We start from the raw sequence: 15987 nt of genomic DNA on the forward strand, positions 1-15987 counted from the left end.
TACTTTCACTTCATGGAACCCCGGGTTCTGCGGAGCACCATTTGGGAAACAGTGCTCTAGACTTTAAACCTTCCCAGGAATTGTGAAAACGAAAAGGGATTTAAAAGGTTTTACACAACAGAAAGTTGTATGGCTACAGGTAAATCCCATTGGGTTTGGACAGGTTCTCTCAGGTCTCAGGCAGGAGAAAGTGTTAAAAAGCGAGAGTGATGCAATGTTTCAATACTGTTTACAAAGCTGCCAAAAATAGTTAAAAGGCCGAATTCTGAATCTGGGCTTTCAGGAGCTGTGCACAGTGGTCAGGAGTCCTAGGGAAAAGCAACACATTGCATGAGCAGCCTGAATGAGCATCATGACTGAGTTCACCGGAGGGGATGTTTACCAGGCAGAATTTGACCCCAAGGCCTTTCTGGAATATTTTAAGTATGGGGAAGACACCTGGAGAGATGACTTTCTTATCTTCATCCTGAAACAATACTGTAAAACCTTCACTTCAGGTACGGCCTGCTGGTGGGGTCTGGGACTCATCCCTCGCTTGCCTGTCCTTGTCTGTGATATGAGGCTACGTCTACACTGTACATTAATCTTGAAATAAGCTATTCCAGAATAGTTACTCCGAAATAACTTATTTCGAAATAGCATGTCTGCAATATGGGGAAGGCTCAAAATGAGTCTGAGGCAGGCTTTCCTAATGTAGACGCACTATCTTGATTTAAAGCCCCAGGAGGAATAACGTAGAATGGCCCTGGAGAGAGGCTATTTTGAAACAGCAGCAGTGGAGTGTCTACACACGCCTTATTTCGAAATAGCTATTTTGGAATAGGCGTTATTCCTCGTAGAATGAGGTTTACAGATTTCGGAATAAGCCGCCCATTATTTCGAAATTATTTTGAAGTAATGGAATGGCTGTCTAGACACTCGCATAGTTATTTCGGAATAACGGCCGCTATTCCAAAAGAACTTTGCTGTGGAGACTCACCCTGAGAAACCAGGTTACGAGCAAGGCTCCTTTGGGCTTGGGCCATGGTGAAGTATCTTGTAATATTCATGAGTTATTTGGTTTCCACGGTCACTCCTGACTGATGTGCAACAAACATGCTACAGCAGTTCACCAAGTCTCACCCTTCCCTGGGGGTGGGACTCAGGACTTTTCAACTGGTGTTTCTTGATAGAAGCCCACTCAATTACCTAAGGATTCTTGTTCAGCCCCTGGCAGTACTATAGATCCTCAGAAAGCTTTTCCCATCCTCCCCTTTCTGCAATACCTGCACCGTACGGTTTGGGCTGGCACACCTGAGTTGTGTTCTCAAGCCTGCCACTGACCGTCCCTTTGACGTTGGGCAAATCACATCCTTTGCTGGCCTAATTTTTAAAACAGGGATTATGACATTTGTGGTCCTGTCTAAAGTGCTTGGAGCTGTAGGAGTGTACAGCACTAGACAGAAGAGTTAGCTATTATTAATTATTATATAGCAAATTTCCCTTTAGCATTCTCTTGGGAGTAGAAATGAAGAGCACCAACTCTTTTATCAAGAGCACCAACTCAATTACAAACTACTCCTGCAGTTAAATTATTGACTGCAGTTGCTTGCATCTTTTATTAGAACATTAAGATGATTCGAATTTTAATACTATTTTCAAAGCTGCTGGATTGAAAATGCCAGCTATAATGCTTCACATTGTATATTTTCTCTTATTAGCTATTATTGTACATCCATAGACAAGTGGTGTAATCCTGGGGATTGTCCTTAAGTACAGCAATTTGTAAGTTTTGTATTGCATGGCTCAGGGGATTAAATTAAAACTAAATATATATGTAAGTACAATAAAAAGCACATACTAGGGTGTCAATTCAGAAGGGAAAAAGGCTGAGTCTAGGAGATTAGGCAGGAGAAAATGACTAACAACTGCTAATTGCAAACAGTGATATTCAACTTTTGCTCTATATCAGTTAATTTTACATTGCAAGGGAAGAGTTTATGTGATCAAACAAGGTGAAGGTCAGAGTTGAACCAGGTTCACAGTGGGAAGCTCTGTCGCAGTCTAGTAAATAATCATTATTTAGAACAGAAAGACTGCTCATTCCACATACCTCTTCCATGTAGCATCTACACTGGCATCTTCTACACCACTACCTGGGTTAGTTTAGCTATATAGGAGAGGAGCTCATGTTAATTTGCATGGCAAGAAGCATTCAGGACTTGAGAAACAGGTGGGTAACACTAAAGTCAAGGGGCGTTTGGCCCCTGTGTTCAATGGGAACAAGATTAACTCTCGATGAATTAAAACAAAATCAAGTAACTATAACTGGAACAAAGTGACATTTGGTCTGGTTATGAGGCCAAGACCTCCAAGAGTCTGTATTCTGAACCAGGTGATGTGAAAGGGAACACCTTGATTGACATCGGCAGTGGCCCCAACATCCACCAGCTCCTGTCTGCCTGCGAGTCCTTTAAGGAGATTGTCGCTTCCGACTATACGTACAGGAACCACCGAGAACTGGAGAAATGGCTGAAGAATGAGCCGGGAGCATTTGACTGGACCCCAGTGGTGAAATACGTGTGTGAGCTAGAAGGAAACAGGTAAAGGGCTGGAAAAAACAAATTGCCTAATAATTCTTGGTGTATTGCTTAGTGTCTCTAAATAGCATCATCTGCGTATGCTGATCAGCTGGACAGTGAAATATACTCAATGGTGAATATAGGCAAAATTTTTGGGGAAGAGAATAAAGAACAGGAGGAATGAGGTTTTCAGTCCTGGTAGGGTCTGTATAGAGTCCCCAGTGGGTCTCAGTATACGAAAAACCTTGGAGAGAGCTATCAACTGGTAAAGTGTTGCTGAAGTAAATTCATCTATTTGCAGATTTTCTTACAAAACCAGAATTCAGACTGGGTCCACTGAGAAAGTAGTCAGACTTCAAGACCCTATTAGCAAATTGGGATGAGTTTTCAGAAACAGAAATATCTTAAAAACGGAACCAGGGGAAAGAGAACTAAACACGGGGTGAACACAAGGTCCTATAAAGACAGATCATTCTAGCAAACAAAGCTTTACTTCTAACACTCACACGCATATCACAGAAAGACAAAAAAAATGCAGAAAACCATTTAGGGTTCAGCTCTTTATGGTATATTTGTCTGTCTCTGTAGGAGGCTGAGAAAGAGGCAAAGTTAAGGAAAACCATCAAACGGGTTCTGAAATGTGACATCCACAAAAGCAACCCCATGGATCCAATCATCTTGCCTCCGGCAGACTGCCTGATCTCATCCCTGTGCTTGGAAGCTGCTAGCAAAGATCAGAACACGTACCGCCTTGCTCTGAAGAACATCAGCTCCCTGTTAAAACCTGGAGGACACTTGGTGCTGAGTGGAGATTTGGGCTGCAGTTTCTTCATGGTTGGCCCTAAAAGGTTCTCTTGTTTGGTGCTGGGAGAGGAATTTCTGAGGGAAGCCCTCAGTGAAACTGGCTTTAGGATTCAGGAGTTTGAGGTTCTCTTCAGGGATGATAATGTCATCGACGACAGCTCTGATTTCTCTGGCATGTACTTCATTCTCGCTCGCAAAGAGGAAGCGGTGTAAATCCTTGGGGCTCGTCTACACTACAGAGAAGATTCAACCTGCAGCAATCGATCTTTCGGGGTTCGAATGGGCAGGTCTAGTGAAGACATGCTAATTCAAACTGAGAAGATGCTCCCATCTCAACCATTAAGAGTAAAGGAAGTGTGCTCCCATCGACCTCCCACTGTGTGGACAGCATCAAAACATGATTTAAGATACTTCAGCTCCAGCTATGTAATTAACGTAGCTGGAGTTGCATATCGTAAGTCGACTTTCCTCTGTAGGGTAAACCTGGCCTGTGGAGTGTGGGACAAGGAACTTCTCCCTGAAGGAACAGAAATAATATTACTAATAAGCATCACAGTGACATTAATACAGTATTGTCTCAATTAATGTAAAATACATTAACCATTGGTTGTGAAATATACAAGGTCCGTGAGAAATTCAGGCGACTATAAGCAGCTAAATTGCTAAATTGCTTTTTCAGGATTGACTTAACTAAGGAAATGGTTTCCTGCAGGATGAGATGCAACACATAATTTTGGTTGTTAATTTTAAAAATGTATTATGATTTTTTAGCTGTTTTTACCCAAGTCTTGCTTCAGTTCTTGGCATCTTGGAAAAGCTCCAGCGAGCTACCTAGTGAGAAGAATGGTTTTGTTTCTGTAAAGATAGCCACTTATATAAATTTGTTTGATGCACCTCTTGTGTTAGTGAAATGTCCCATTACTCCTTGAAATCTGCTATTTTACATATTGAAAAACGTGGGGGTTTGTGTGTGTGAAAAAAACTAGCCCCATTCAATATTCCCAGTGAGGTTACTGGAGTGAGTTTGCTCTGTTCAAACCCTCTCCAATGTTCATGTCTTTCCATTGCTTTAATGAGCAGAGGCTCATGGGCACTAATCTTAATTTCCTGTCCCTTAGTTCAGGGTTCAGGTTGCTTCAGAAGTGGAATTAGATGAGATGGGTTGGAGCCTCTAGTTCAGCGATTTGGGGGTCAGGCCAAACCCAACTGAGGTGAGAAGACAAATGTGATTTTTTGCCTCTCTCTCTTCCTCCCTCCCTTTACCTCCTGATCCTTTCGCTGATTATGTACCACTCTAATTTTCTATGGCCCTGGTGCAGACATCGGCGGATAGTCCCAAGGTTTTATATTCCCCAGTTTTTCATGGCTGCTCTTACAGAGTGAGCTGCCCCTGCCTGGATTGGTCAGGGAGGTCAGAGTTCTAGATAGAGTCCGGTGGGACTGCAGTTCGAGGCCTTCAGGCTCAATCACCTGGCGTGCGACTTCTTATCAGAGATGCGCCTGAGATGTGAGGCTCCACTCCATGTCGGAACCCTGCCACTGAAAGTCACTTCCCTTCCATGTGCCCGGGGGGACGTGTGCCATGTTTTGGTCTGAGCAGAGTCCGTCCCCCTCTTCCCCACCCTGAGCTCCTGTGGCGGGAGCTGGAAGCAAATCCACCCAAAGGTTCAACAGGAGGTGCGATGATGTCACATCTCCCATGGCAACCCCTACAGCCTTTCAGCACTCACCCTCCCCTACCCTCCCAAAAAACATGGGAACTTGCTTCCTTTGTCCATAGGTCATTCTAGTCCACAAGCACTACAGAGACACAGACACAGCTCTTGCATTGCAGGCACTTTCGACGGTGACGGGAGGGGTTTTCTCACGGCTCTAGTGCAGTGTTCCTCAACCTTTAAAAAAATTATAAGTACCCCCAGTACCTACAGTTTTCACACACACAACATTTTTTTCTACCATTGCGACATATTTGTTTAAACAACTTAATCGTAGCCGGGCGGATGATGAAATTTTGGGGTGTAAAAAGTACACAACTAAGAAAGCGCTGTAAAACTTAACACAAAAATTCAGTTTTCTCCAAATTTCAGTTGTATTGACGTACCCCCCCCCAGACTTCTCTCGAGTACCCCCAAGGGTACTTGTACCACCGGTTGAGAAACACTGCTGTAGTGAATCCATCCCCTCTGGTGGCAGCTGTGTGGCCGACAGAAGAATTCCTCCATCCACCTCACTGCGTCTACCGCAGGGTTAGGTCAACCTAGCTGTGGCGCACAAAATGTAACATTTTTCACAGCCCTGAGCCGTGGAGCTAAGTCAGCCTGAGTTTTAGGTGTAGACAGTCCCACAGAAACCACAAGCATGATTCTGGGGCTTGTGGGGGGAAGAAAGGAGCTGGGGGAGTTCACCAGCTCTCCCTCGGAAGAAAGCATTCAACCCAGGTGAGTCTGGACACGCAACAGCTTTACGGGCTCAGTTATCGGGAGCCCACGAGGGGGTGGTGAGAATATTTCACTCGGCTCCAGCTGTGAGGCTCTGTGTTTGTATAGCCCCGGACTCTCCTCTGAGAGGCTGAAGGAGAAAACAGCTGTACCTATTGGACACACAGAGGAGCCCGGCTGCTCTAGCACAAGAGAGTGTGGGACAATTGTGGCAGCTCGTCGGGTACCCCCCAATCCTGAACCCCATCTGCAGCAAGATGAGACTTCACCAACCAGTCGTATAGAAGGGGTTTATTGCTCCTCCAGGATACAGCACAGCACAGACGGGATGTGGTTTCAGGAGTCAGGGCCAGGATGCCTCAGACCCCTTGGATTAGGGGGTCCTTTGTCATCACTAGACCCTCAGCCCTCAGCTAAGGCTGCTTCCTTCATGTGTCCCAGCCAGCAACTGACCCTTCCCCCAAAACCTCCCTTCCTTTGTTCCCTGCCTGCCCTCAACCGGTCAGACAGGTTGGGTCTTTTTGCCTACTGGACTTAAGGCAGCCGTCCTGCTGGACAGTGCTACAGGTACCGGCCAGCAGGGGTCACCCCAGCCCACACACAGCCACCGTGGATGCCCAGAGGGTGTGGCCTGCCCACTACATCACGACTTGATGAGTTTAGAGCCCACCGGAATATCTCGTCTGACCTCCTGTGTATCGCAGGCCGCTGATGCTGCCCCGCATCCGCACCTGAACCCAGCTTCCAAAATGACCTTTCACAGCTCTCAGGAGACTCAACTAGCCTGGGCCACATGCAGAGTCTGGAGTGGGACCACGGTGGGCCGCTGCTTCTCGGAGAAGTCCACGCGCCCTGGGAACTGACTGAGAAAGGAGCCAATGCTGCAGCTGGACAGGAGACTGCCCGTGCATGGTGGAGCTTACATTCGGCCTGATCCTTCTTTCTCCCTGCCCCCACGCGCTGGAGCGTGGGTGCCTGTCACAGGAACCGAGCTGAGTGTCTCACTGTGCATGTGTGGGGGAAGGAGCATTGCGGGAGCCCCTAGCATGCTTCTGGGACCCATTCCCAACACACAGAGGTTGTATCGATTTCAAGTCATTTGACCTTTTCCCTTGAAATCAACTGTGACTTTAAAAAAAAAAGCGGGGGGGGGGAGTGATCTGCCAATCTGAACAGCTCAGATCAATAGCCCCTGAGCCTTTGCTACTCGCAGGGCTGTGAACCTTTTCAGGGGCAGAGTCCAGATGCTAGGTCAGTTCAGGCAGAGTGCAGACGTACCGGCTCCGATTGTGGGGTGCGAGGTCACCGTGGGAACCGGAGCAGGGTCTGCGCTGTCACACCCCTTAACACCGACTGAGCTGAGATCTCCTTGAAAGTTTTAGTGGCAAAGCCACGGAAGCGAGCGGGAATTGGGCTATTGCCCTGCATGAAAGCAGGGCATGATTTGAACTGGGGAAAAAGGTACTGGAAAAACAGCCCAGTGTAATTCCGACACAGCTGCATTTAGCCTGGTGCAGATACGATGAGCTTGAAGAATTCCCCACTCTGAACCAGGAGATATAAGAAAGTTTAAATACCCTGCTGAACGTCAGCACTGCCCCAGCTTCTCAGCCCTTGCCAGACCTTTCAGGGGATTGTTGCTTCATATTACAGGGAGCAGAATTGCCAAGAACTACAAAACTGGCTGACGAATGAGTTGGACTCTGGGGCTATGTCTACACTGCGGAGCTATTTCAGGGTACTTCCAGTATCTAGAAATAACTATTCTGCGTCTTATGATCAAGTCTGTTATTTCAAAATATAATGGGATCACTATTCCAACGTCCCTGTAAACCTCGTTCTACGAGGAGTAAGGGGCATTTTGGAACAGCACTCTATTTTGAAATTTGCAGTGTAGACACATCCTGGGGGAGAACCATGTACGTGAATTTCAGAGTCTCTTTAGATTACCAATGGAGCTCAGCATCAAAACTGCAGGAAAAGGGGAAGGTTTTGGTGGAGCACAGCAGTGTATCCCAAGTGAAATGCCGACAGGGAAAGCAGTCAGCTGCTTGTTGAAGCAACCTAACCTCGTTTGAGATAGTGTTACAAACTCCTGCTAAAAGGTTTGGTAGTGTTCAGGATGCCTCACCAACACTGGGATGAGTTTTGAGCACAATTTGGCATTAGAATCTGGGCTTAGTTTCACTAGGACAATTTGCGTTTGTAAAAATCTGATCCACAAACCAAAAATAAAACGGTCTCTCAAAGACCCTGACAATAGATATCACTCCAGTAAATAAGTTGCTTTTCTAATACTCACACCTGTATCATGCTGTAAAGGAATAACAAGACAGTACATTTTCCGTTAACTAGGTTGATCCATATTTCGCTTTTTCCTTTGGGGGAAATTGGGCTGAGAAGGAAGTCAAGTTAAGCAGAACCATCAAACAGGTCCACACAAGCAAGCCCAGGGATCCAGTCCAAGAGAAAGCAATATAAATCCTTTACTGAGGGGAGGCCTATCCATATAGGCGAACTAGTCAGTCGCTTAGGGCGCCAAGTTAAATGGGGCGCCAAATGGTGGCGCAATATCATTGAGGGGCTTGGAGGTGGGGGTGCTGATTGCATGGTTCGCCAATTGCTGGCAGCTAGTCTAGGGCTGCCCCTGCTTACTAAATAAGTGGGACACAAGGGATACATTCTGGTAGGGCATTGTAAAGAGGCATGTGAATACATACTACACCCAGCAGGGGGAGATATAGGCTATACGTAATTGGCCAACCTATTTGGGCTGCTGCTAACCACATTCTCCACAGGCCTTGATCCTGAAAAACCACAATAAAACAGTTCCAGGTGTGGCCTAAGGCTGTGATTCTGATCTTCTCCTGTGCTTTCTGACTCACCAATGGCCCCTTTAGAGACATCCCCCCATAGCTGGCAGGACTCATGCATAGATAAGCAGGTTGCTTCTGTCCAGGATGTGAAGGGACAACAATGTTGGTTTTGCATCATTTGATGCATCGGCAAAGCTGCACATAGACCGAATTTAGCAATCTATACACAATATTCTAGATCAAATATAACTTAGATAGGGCCACGATAAGGTGGGTGCATAATTGGCTGGATAACCGTAGTCAGAGAGTTGTTGTTAACGGTTCTAAATCCTGCTGGAAAGGGATAACAAGTGGAGTTCCTCAAGGGTCTGTTTTGGGACCCGTACTGTTCAATATCTTCATCAATGATGTAGATATTGGGATAGAGAGTACGCTTATTAAGTTTGCAGATGATACCAAACTGGGTGGGGTTGCGACTTCTTTGGAGGATAGGGACATAATTCAAAATGACCTTAGCAAGTTAGAGAAATGGTCAGAGGTAAACAGGATGAGGTTTAATAAAGGGAAATGCAAAGTGCTCCACTTAGGAAGGAACAATCAGTTCCATACATACAAGATGGGAAGCGACTGTCTAGGAAGGAGCATGGCGGAAAGGGATCTAGGGGTCATAGTGGACCACAAGTTGAATATGAGTCAACAGTGTGATGCTGTTGCAAAAAAAGCAAATATGATTCTAGGTTGTATCAACAGGTGTGTTGTAAGCAAAACTCGTGAAATCATTCTGCCGCTCTACTCTGCACTAGTTAGGCCTCAGCTGGAGTACTGTGTCCAGTTCTGGGCGCCACATTTCAAGAAAGATGTGGAGAAATTGGAAAGGGTACAGAGAAGAGTGACAAGAATGATTAAAGGTTTAGAGAACATGACCTATGAAGCCAGGCTTCATGAACTGGGCTTGTTTAGTTTGGAAAAAAGAAGATTAAGGGGGGACATGATAGCGGTTTTAAAATATCTAAAAGGGTGTCACAAGGAGGAAGGCGAAAATTTGTTCCTCTTGGTTACTGAGGACAGGACAAGGAGTAATGGGCTTAAAGTGCAGTAGGGGAGGTTTAGATTGGACATTAGGAAAAAATTCCTAACTGTCAGGGTGGTCAAATATTGGAATAAATTGCCAAGGGAGGTGGTGGAATCTCCCTCTCTGGAGATATTTAAGAACAGGTTAGATAGACATCTCTCAGGGATGGTGTAGATGGAGCTTGGTCCTGCCTTGAGGGCGGGGGGCTGGACTCGATGACCTCTCGAGGTCCCTTCCAGTCCTATGATTCCATGATTCTATGATCTGTGGTGCCCAACACGCTAGCCACTAGCCACATGTGGCTACTTGGCAGGTTGCGTGTGGCTAGTTGGTTCACACAATTATTTACACGTTCAGAATAACATGGCTAGTTTGCTATAGCGGTAGCCACTATAGCGGCTACTTCTTCAGAACTGGTTGGACACCACAGCAAAGCCCATTTCAATCCTGGGCTGAAAGATATTGAGCTGGAATCAAGCACTCTCCATAATGTGGGGATAATTATGATGATAATAGATTCAGATGACATCCTAAAATATTTGCAAAAGCAACGAGTCCTGTGGCACCTTAGGGTGTGTCTAAACTACATGGCTCCATCAATGGAGCCATGTAGATTAGGCTGATTGGCAAAGGGAAATGAAGCCGCGATTTAAATAATCGCGGCTTCATTTAAATTTAAATGGCCGCCGCGCTGAGCCGACAAACAGCTGATCAGCTGTTTGTCGGCTCAGCGCGCTAGTCTGGACACTCCCTCACCAACATGAAAGCCCTTTATCGACCTCCCCGTTATGCCTCGTAGGATGAGATTTACCAGGGAGGTCGATAAAGGGCTTTCACGTCGGTGTGGGAATGTCCAGACTAGCGCGCTGAGCCGACAAACAGCTGATCAGCTGTTTGTCGGCTCAGTGCGGCAGCCATTTAAATTTAAATGAAGCCGCGATTATTTAAATCGCGGCTTCATTTCCCTTTGCCGAACAAACAAATCTACATGGCTCCGTCGATGGAGCCATGTAGTTTGGACATACCCTTAGAGACTAACAAGATTTTTTAGGGCATCAGCTTTCGTGGCTAAAACCCACTTCATCTGATGAATTGGAGTGGAACTTATAGAAGCAGGAGTATATATAAGGAAGAAGTTGCTTGTGTTAGTGAAGCTACTCAGGTCAGAGTGAACAGATCCACTTCCACCCAGACTTGAGTAGCTTCATTAACACAAGCAATGAAGCGGAAGAGCCTGCATATAGGCCATTATTCATGGGAGGTCCTTGGCTCTGGTACTCTCCCCCCGTCTGGTGCTTTAGCTCCCAGTTTCAGGACCAGGGCCGTAAGGAGGGTGGGGTGAGCTGGGCAGACTCCCAGGATGCAAAGTCATGGGGGTAGAAAAATGGGGCGGTGCATGGGGAAGCCATGTGGGAGCACAGGCCCCCTCCCAGATTTCTGCCTTCTATTTAGCAGAGATTTTAAGACAGAAGCAAGTGGATTAGAAGCTGGGAGCCGGCCATGCCACCTCGAATACTGCTTGTAGGGGTGCAAATGTGCAAGCTCACCCCAGCAATAAAACATCCCATTACAGCTCAGCATTGCAGCCCTGGAGTCTGTGACACGCCCCTCGTCTGACCTCAGAACTTGCCTGCTGTGCAGATCCCTGCTTTTGAGCTCTGGGAGCAGAGAGGCTGGCCTAATGCTGTCCACTCTCCAGAGAACTTTCTATCAGCGGCCAGCGTGGGATTCCTTTAGGGATCTGCAGTTGTGAAGAGCAAACAGGATTTTAAAAAGTTTTGAAAACAGAAGAGTGTCCGTGTAAAGCTATAGATGGTGGGCAGGGGAAATCCACAACTGCACTCGTCCTGCAGGGACGTGAAAGGGTTAAAAGGCAGAGCACGGATCGTGTGTCATCGCGGCAGCTCACTGTAGCCAGGGGACCCAGGGAAAACCAGCACATTGTACGTGCACGCACTGAGCGAGCGCCATGGCTGAGTACACCAGAGGGAATGTTTACCAGGCAGCGTTTGATCCCAAGGCCTATCTGGAATATTTTAAGTTTGGAGAAGGCTCCGTGGGAGATGAATATCTGAACTTTGCTCTGAAACATTATTGTAAAGCCTTCGCTTCAGGTAGGGCCTGCGGGAGGCATCTGGGACACAGCCCTTGTGTGTTGGTCTCTGTCTGTGACCTAAGAAACCTGCTTATTATCCTGGCACCTTTTTGACATGGGTGGTGGTGAAAAATCCTGTAATATGCATTGGTGACTGGCTTCCCGTGGTCACTCCTGGAGCAAAACACATGCTACAACAGTTAATCACGTCCAGAGGGGTAGACAGACTTGTTGGGCCTTTGGGCCACATGAATGGGCATATCCATGCTCCTGGAAGAGGCGGGGCTTCAGGCAGAAGGGGCGGGGCTGTGGGCAGGCAGCCCTTAGCACTTTTCAGAGCACGCTGCTGCTCATGCAGGAGTAGCAGTACGTCCAGAAGTCCCAGGCCCCAGGGCAGTTGCTCCCTTCTTCCCCACTTTTCCCCACTGGGATGCATGGTTAACTCTCCCCATTCTGCAAGGGGTGGGGTTGAGGATTCTTCAGCTAGTGTGTCTAGATAAAAAGCCCATTTGATTGGCTGAGTATTGTTGTTCAGCCCTTAGAAGTACCACAGGTCCTCAGCAAGCTTTTCCCATCCTCCCCTTTCTGCAAGTACCAGTGCAGTATGGCCTTGGGTTGCCACTCAGGGCTCCTGAGCGCTGTTCTCAAGGCTGCCACTGACCACTCTGTGAACCTTGGGCAAGTCACATCACCTCTCTCAGCCTCATTTGTAAAACAGGGATAAGGACATTTGATCCAAGGAGCTAGGACTGTGTGACTGTAAAGCACTAAACGAAAGAGTTAATTATTGTTAATTATTATATAGCAAATTGCTTCTGAGCCTTCTCCTTGGAGCAGGAATAAGGCCTTGTCTCTATAACACCAACTCTGCAAGGGTGTGTCTACACTGCACCCTTAGCTCGAAATATGCAAATTGTGTATCTTATTTTGATTCTTTGTTGAAATAGGCTATTTCGAAATTTGGCGTGTCTACACACTATTCATATTTTTGCTATTACTGACTATAACTGCACCTCCACAGAGACATGGTGTTATCCAGGAGATTGTCCTTGAGTAAAAATTTATTAGAAGTATAAGTACAAGGAAAAGCTCATAATAAGGTATCAATCTGTAATGGAAAGGACTGAGTCTAGGGGTATGTCTAGACCAGCCCCTTAGTTCGATCTAGGAAGGCTAATGAGGGCGACCGAAATTGCATATGAAGCACAGGATTTAAATATCCCACGCTTCATTAGCATGTTCTCAGCTGGTCACCATTTTAGAAATTGACTAGCCCGAAGTAACTGCCCGCGTCTACACATGGCAGTGAAATGGGATTCCGAATTAAAGCCCTAATCAAATTAGCTGTTATTCTTCCTGCAATGAGGTTTACCAGCTAATTCGATTTAGGACTTTAATTCGGAAACCCGTTTCACTGCCACATGTAGCCGCTGGCAGTCACTTCGGGCTAGTCAATTTCTAAAATGGCAACCAGCCGGTAACATGCTAATGAAGCGCGGGATATTTAAATCCCACGCTTCATTTGCAATTTCGGTCACCCTCATTAGCCTCCCTAGATTGAACTAGGGGGCTAGTGTAGACATATCCTAGGAGATTAGGCAGAAGAAAATCACTAACAGCTGCTAATTGCAAACAGTGATATTTGTATTTACGCTGTGTCAATTACTTTGTACATTGCAGGAGAAAAGTCTATGTGATGATACCAGGTGAAGGTCAGTGAGGAATCAGGTTCATGGTGGGAAACCCTGTAACAGACTAGTAAACTGCTACTGAGGCTACCTGTGCTTGATGTGCAATGCTTTGTATTCTTAAAGCTGCAGAAAAAGTGCTCCTTCTGTAAACATCCTCAATGCAGCTTCTACACTGCTTGGGCTAGTTGAGATAAATACAAAGGTAGCTAGTGTTAATTTGCCCATGAAGGAGCACTGAGGACTTGGAGCGAAAGCTTGGTAACACTGCAGTCAATGGGCGTTTGGCTCTTGCGTTCAGTGGAAGCAAGGTTTAGCTCTCGATGTATTAAACTAAATCAGCAAAATGTCACTGAGAGGCAATTGCATTTGATCTGGCTAAGACCCCATGAGCTCCAAGCATTCTGCATTCCGAACCAGGTGACATGAAAGGAGACACCCTGATTGACATCGGCAGTGGCCCCACCATTTACCAGCTCCTGTCCGCCTGCGAGAACTTTAAGGAGATCGTCGCTTCCGACTACACAGACCGGAACTGCCAGGAACTGGAGAAATGGCTGAAGAAGGAGCCGGGAGCATTTGACTGGACCCCAGTGGTGAAATACGTCTGTGAGCTGGAGGGAAAGAGGTACAGGGGCTGGGAAGAGCAGACTGTCTAAATCGCTTGTGTCCCCCTTAGTGTCTCTTGGTAGCTTCATCTCCTGATCACAGAATTATAGAATCATAGAATCCCAGGGCTGGCAGAGACCTCAGGAGTCATTGAGTCCAGCCCCCTGCCCAAAGCAGGACCTATCCCAACTAAATCAACCCAGCCAGGGCTTTGTCAAGCTGAGACTTAAACACCTCTAGGGATGGAGATTCCACCCCCTCCCTAGGAAACCCAGCCCAGTGCTTCCCCACCCTCCTAATGAAATAGTTGTTTCTAATATCCAAACTAGACCTCCCCTGCTGTAACTTGATGCTAATCAGCTGGAAGATGCAAACACAATCTGTGATGAATACTGGAAGGCTGTGTCTAGACTGGCAAGTTTTTCCGCAAAATCATCTGCTTTTGCAGAAAAACTTGCCAGCTGTCTACACTGGCCACTTGAATTTCCGCAAAAGCACTGACGATCTCATGTAAGATTGTCAGTGCTTTTGCAGAAATACTATGCTGCTCCCGTTTGGGCAAAAGTCTTTTTCCGAAAACCTTTTGCGCAAAAGGGCCAGTGTAGACAGCAGAGATTTGTTTTCCGCAAAAAAGCCCCTATGGTGAAAATGGTGATCGGGGCATTTTTGCAGAAAAGTGCATCTAGATTGGCCACGGACACTTTCCCGCAAAAAATACTTTTGCGGAAAAGCGTCCAGCCAATCTAGACGCGCTTTTCCGAAAATGCTTTTAACGGAAAACTCTTCCGTTAAAAGCATTTCTGGAAAATCATGCCAGTGTAGACGTAGCCAAAGGTTTTTTCTTAGCAAATAAAGAGCAGGAGGCCTGTGATTTTCAGTCCTTGAAGTGGTCTACCTAGAGTTGTCAGGAGGTCTCAACGTCACAGACTTTGGAGGGAGTTATCAGTTGATATTGGCACTTTCCCAGTCTGAAATGCACAGTGAAATGTTGCTTACGTAAATTCACATGGTTACAGATTTTTTTAAATATCCAAAGTTCAGATGGGGTCCAGTGAAAAACCAGCCAGAGTTTATAAACCTGTTTGAAAAAGCTTGATGAATTCTGAGCAAAATGTGGTGACTAAGACTTATTGCAGTTAGCATTCCAGCTTATCTGACTTTTAAAGCATGATCTGTGGAAAGGGGAGTAAAAACAAAGTTAACGCAAGATCCTACAAATAGACATTACTCTAGCGAACGTTTTCCTTCTGATACTTGCACTGTAGCACAGAAAGACACAGTAATTGCAGAAAACCATTTGGGGTTCAGCTCTTATTGTATATGTGTCTGTCTGCAGGGGAAAGGAGGCTGAGAAAGAGGCAAAGTTAAGGAAAACCATCAAACAGGTTCTGAAATGTGACATCCACAAAAGCAACCCCATGGATCCAATCATCTTGCCTCCAGCTGACTGCCTGATCTCATCCCTGTGCTTGGAAGCTGCTTGCAAAGATCAGAACACGTACCGCCTTGCTCTGAAGAACATCAGCTCCCTGTTAAAACCTGGAGGACACTTGGTGCTGAGTGGAGATTTGGGCTGCAGTTTCTATATGGTTGGCCCTACACGGTTCTCTTGTTTGGTGCTGAGAGAGGAGTTTCTGAGGGAAGCCCTCAGTGAAACTGGCTTCAGCATTCAAGAGTTTGAGGTTCTCTTCAGGGATGATAATGTCGACGACAGTTCTGATTTCTCTGGCATGTACTTCATTCTCGCTCGCAAAGAGGAAGCGGTGTAAATCCTGGGGAGTGTGGGTAAAAGAAACCCTTCCTAAAGGAAGAGGAATAATATTAGGAATAAACATAATGAAATTCGTGCAGTTTTGTCTCCAATGTTAAACACATGAAGCATTTTGTTGTGAAATATGTGACAA

At 46.2% G+C, this 15987-nt stretch overlaps 1 protein-coding gene and 1 pseudogene across 2 annotated transcripts; both read left to right on the plus strand.

Moving 5' to 3' along the window:
- The first annotated feature begins 264 nt into the window (after positions 1-264).
- LOC149521709 (nicotinamide N-methyltransferase-like) lies at positions 265-3728 on the plus strand (annotated as a pseudogene). Its single transcript, XR_016347853.1, has 3 exons — positions 265-497; positions 2375-2589; positions 3150-3728. The product of XR_016347853.1 is annotated as a nicotinamide N-methyltransferase-like (transcript).
- Positions 3729-11348: 7620 nt separating this feature from the next.
- Positions 11349-15933, plus strand: LOC102444782 (nicotinamide N-methyltransferase-like). The gene is made up of 3 exons (XM_075909333.2): positions 11349-11805; positions 13895-14102; positions 15420-15933. Exons 1-3 carry the CDS (start codon positions 11661-11663, stop codon positions 15850-15852), a joined length of 786 nt encoding a protein of 261 aa, XP_075765448.2. The 5' UTR covers positions 11349-11660; the 3' UTR covers positions 15853-15933.
- Positions 15934-15987: the final 54 nt, after the last annotated feature.

Source organism: Pelodiscus sinensis, chromosome 25 (assembly GCF_052426305.1).
Source record: "Pelodiscus sinensis isolate ZL-2025 chromosome 25, ASM5242630v1, whole genome shotgun sequence".
NCBI classification, from domain to species: Eukaryota; Metazoa; Chordata; order Testudines; family Trionychidae; genus Pelodiscus; species Pelodiscus sinensis.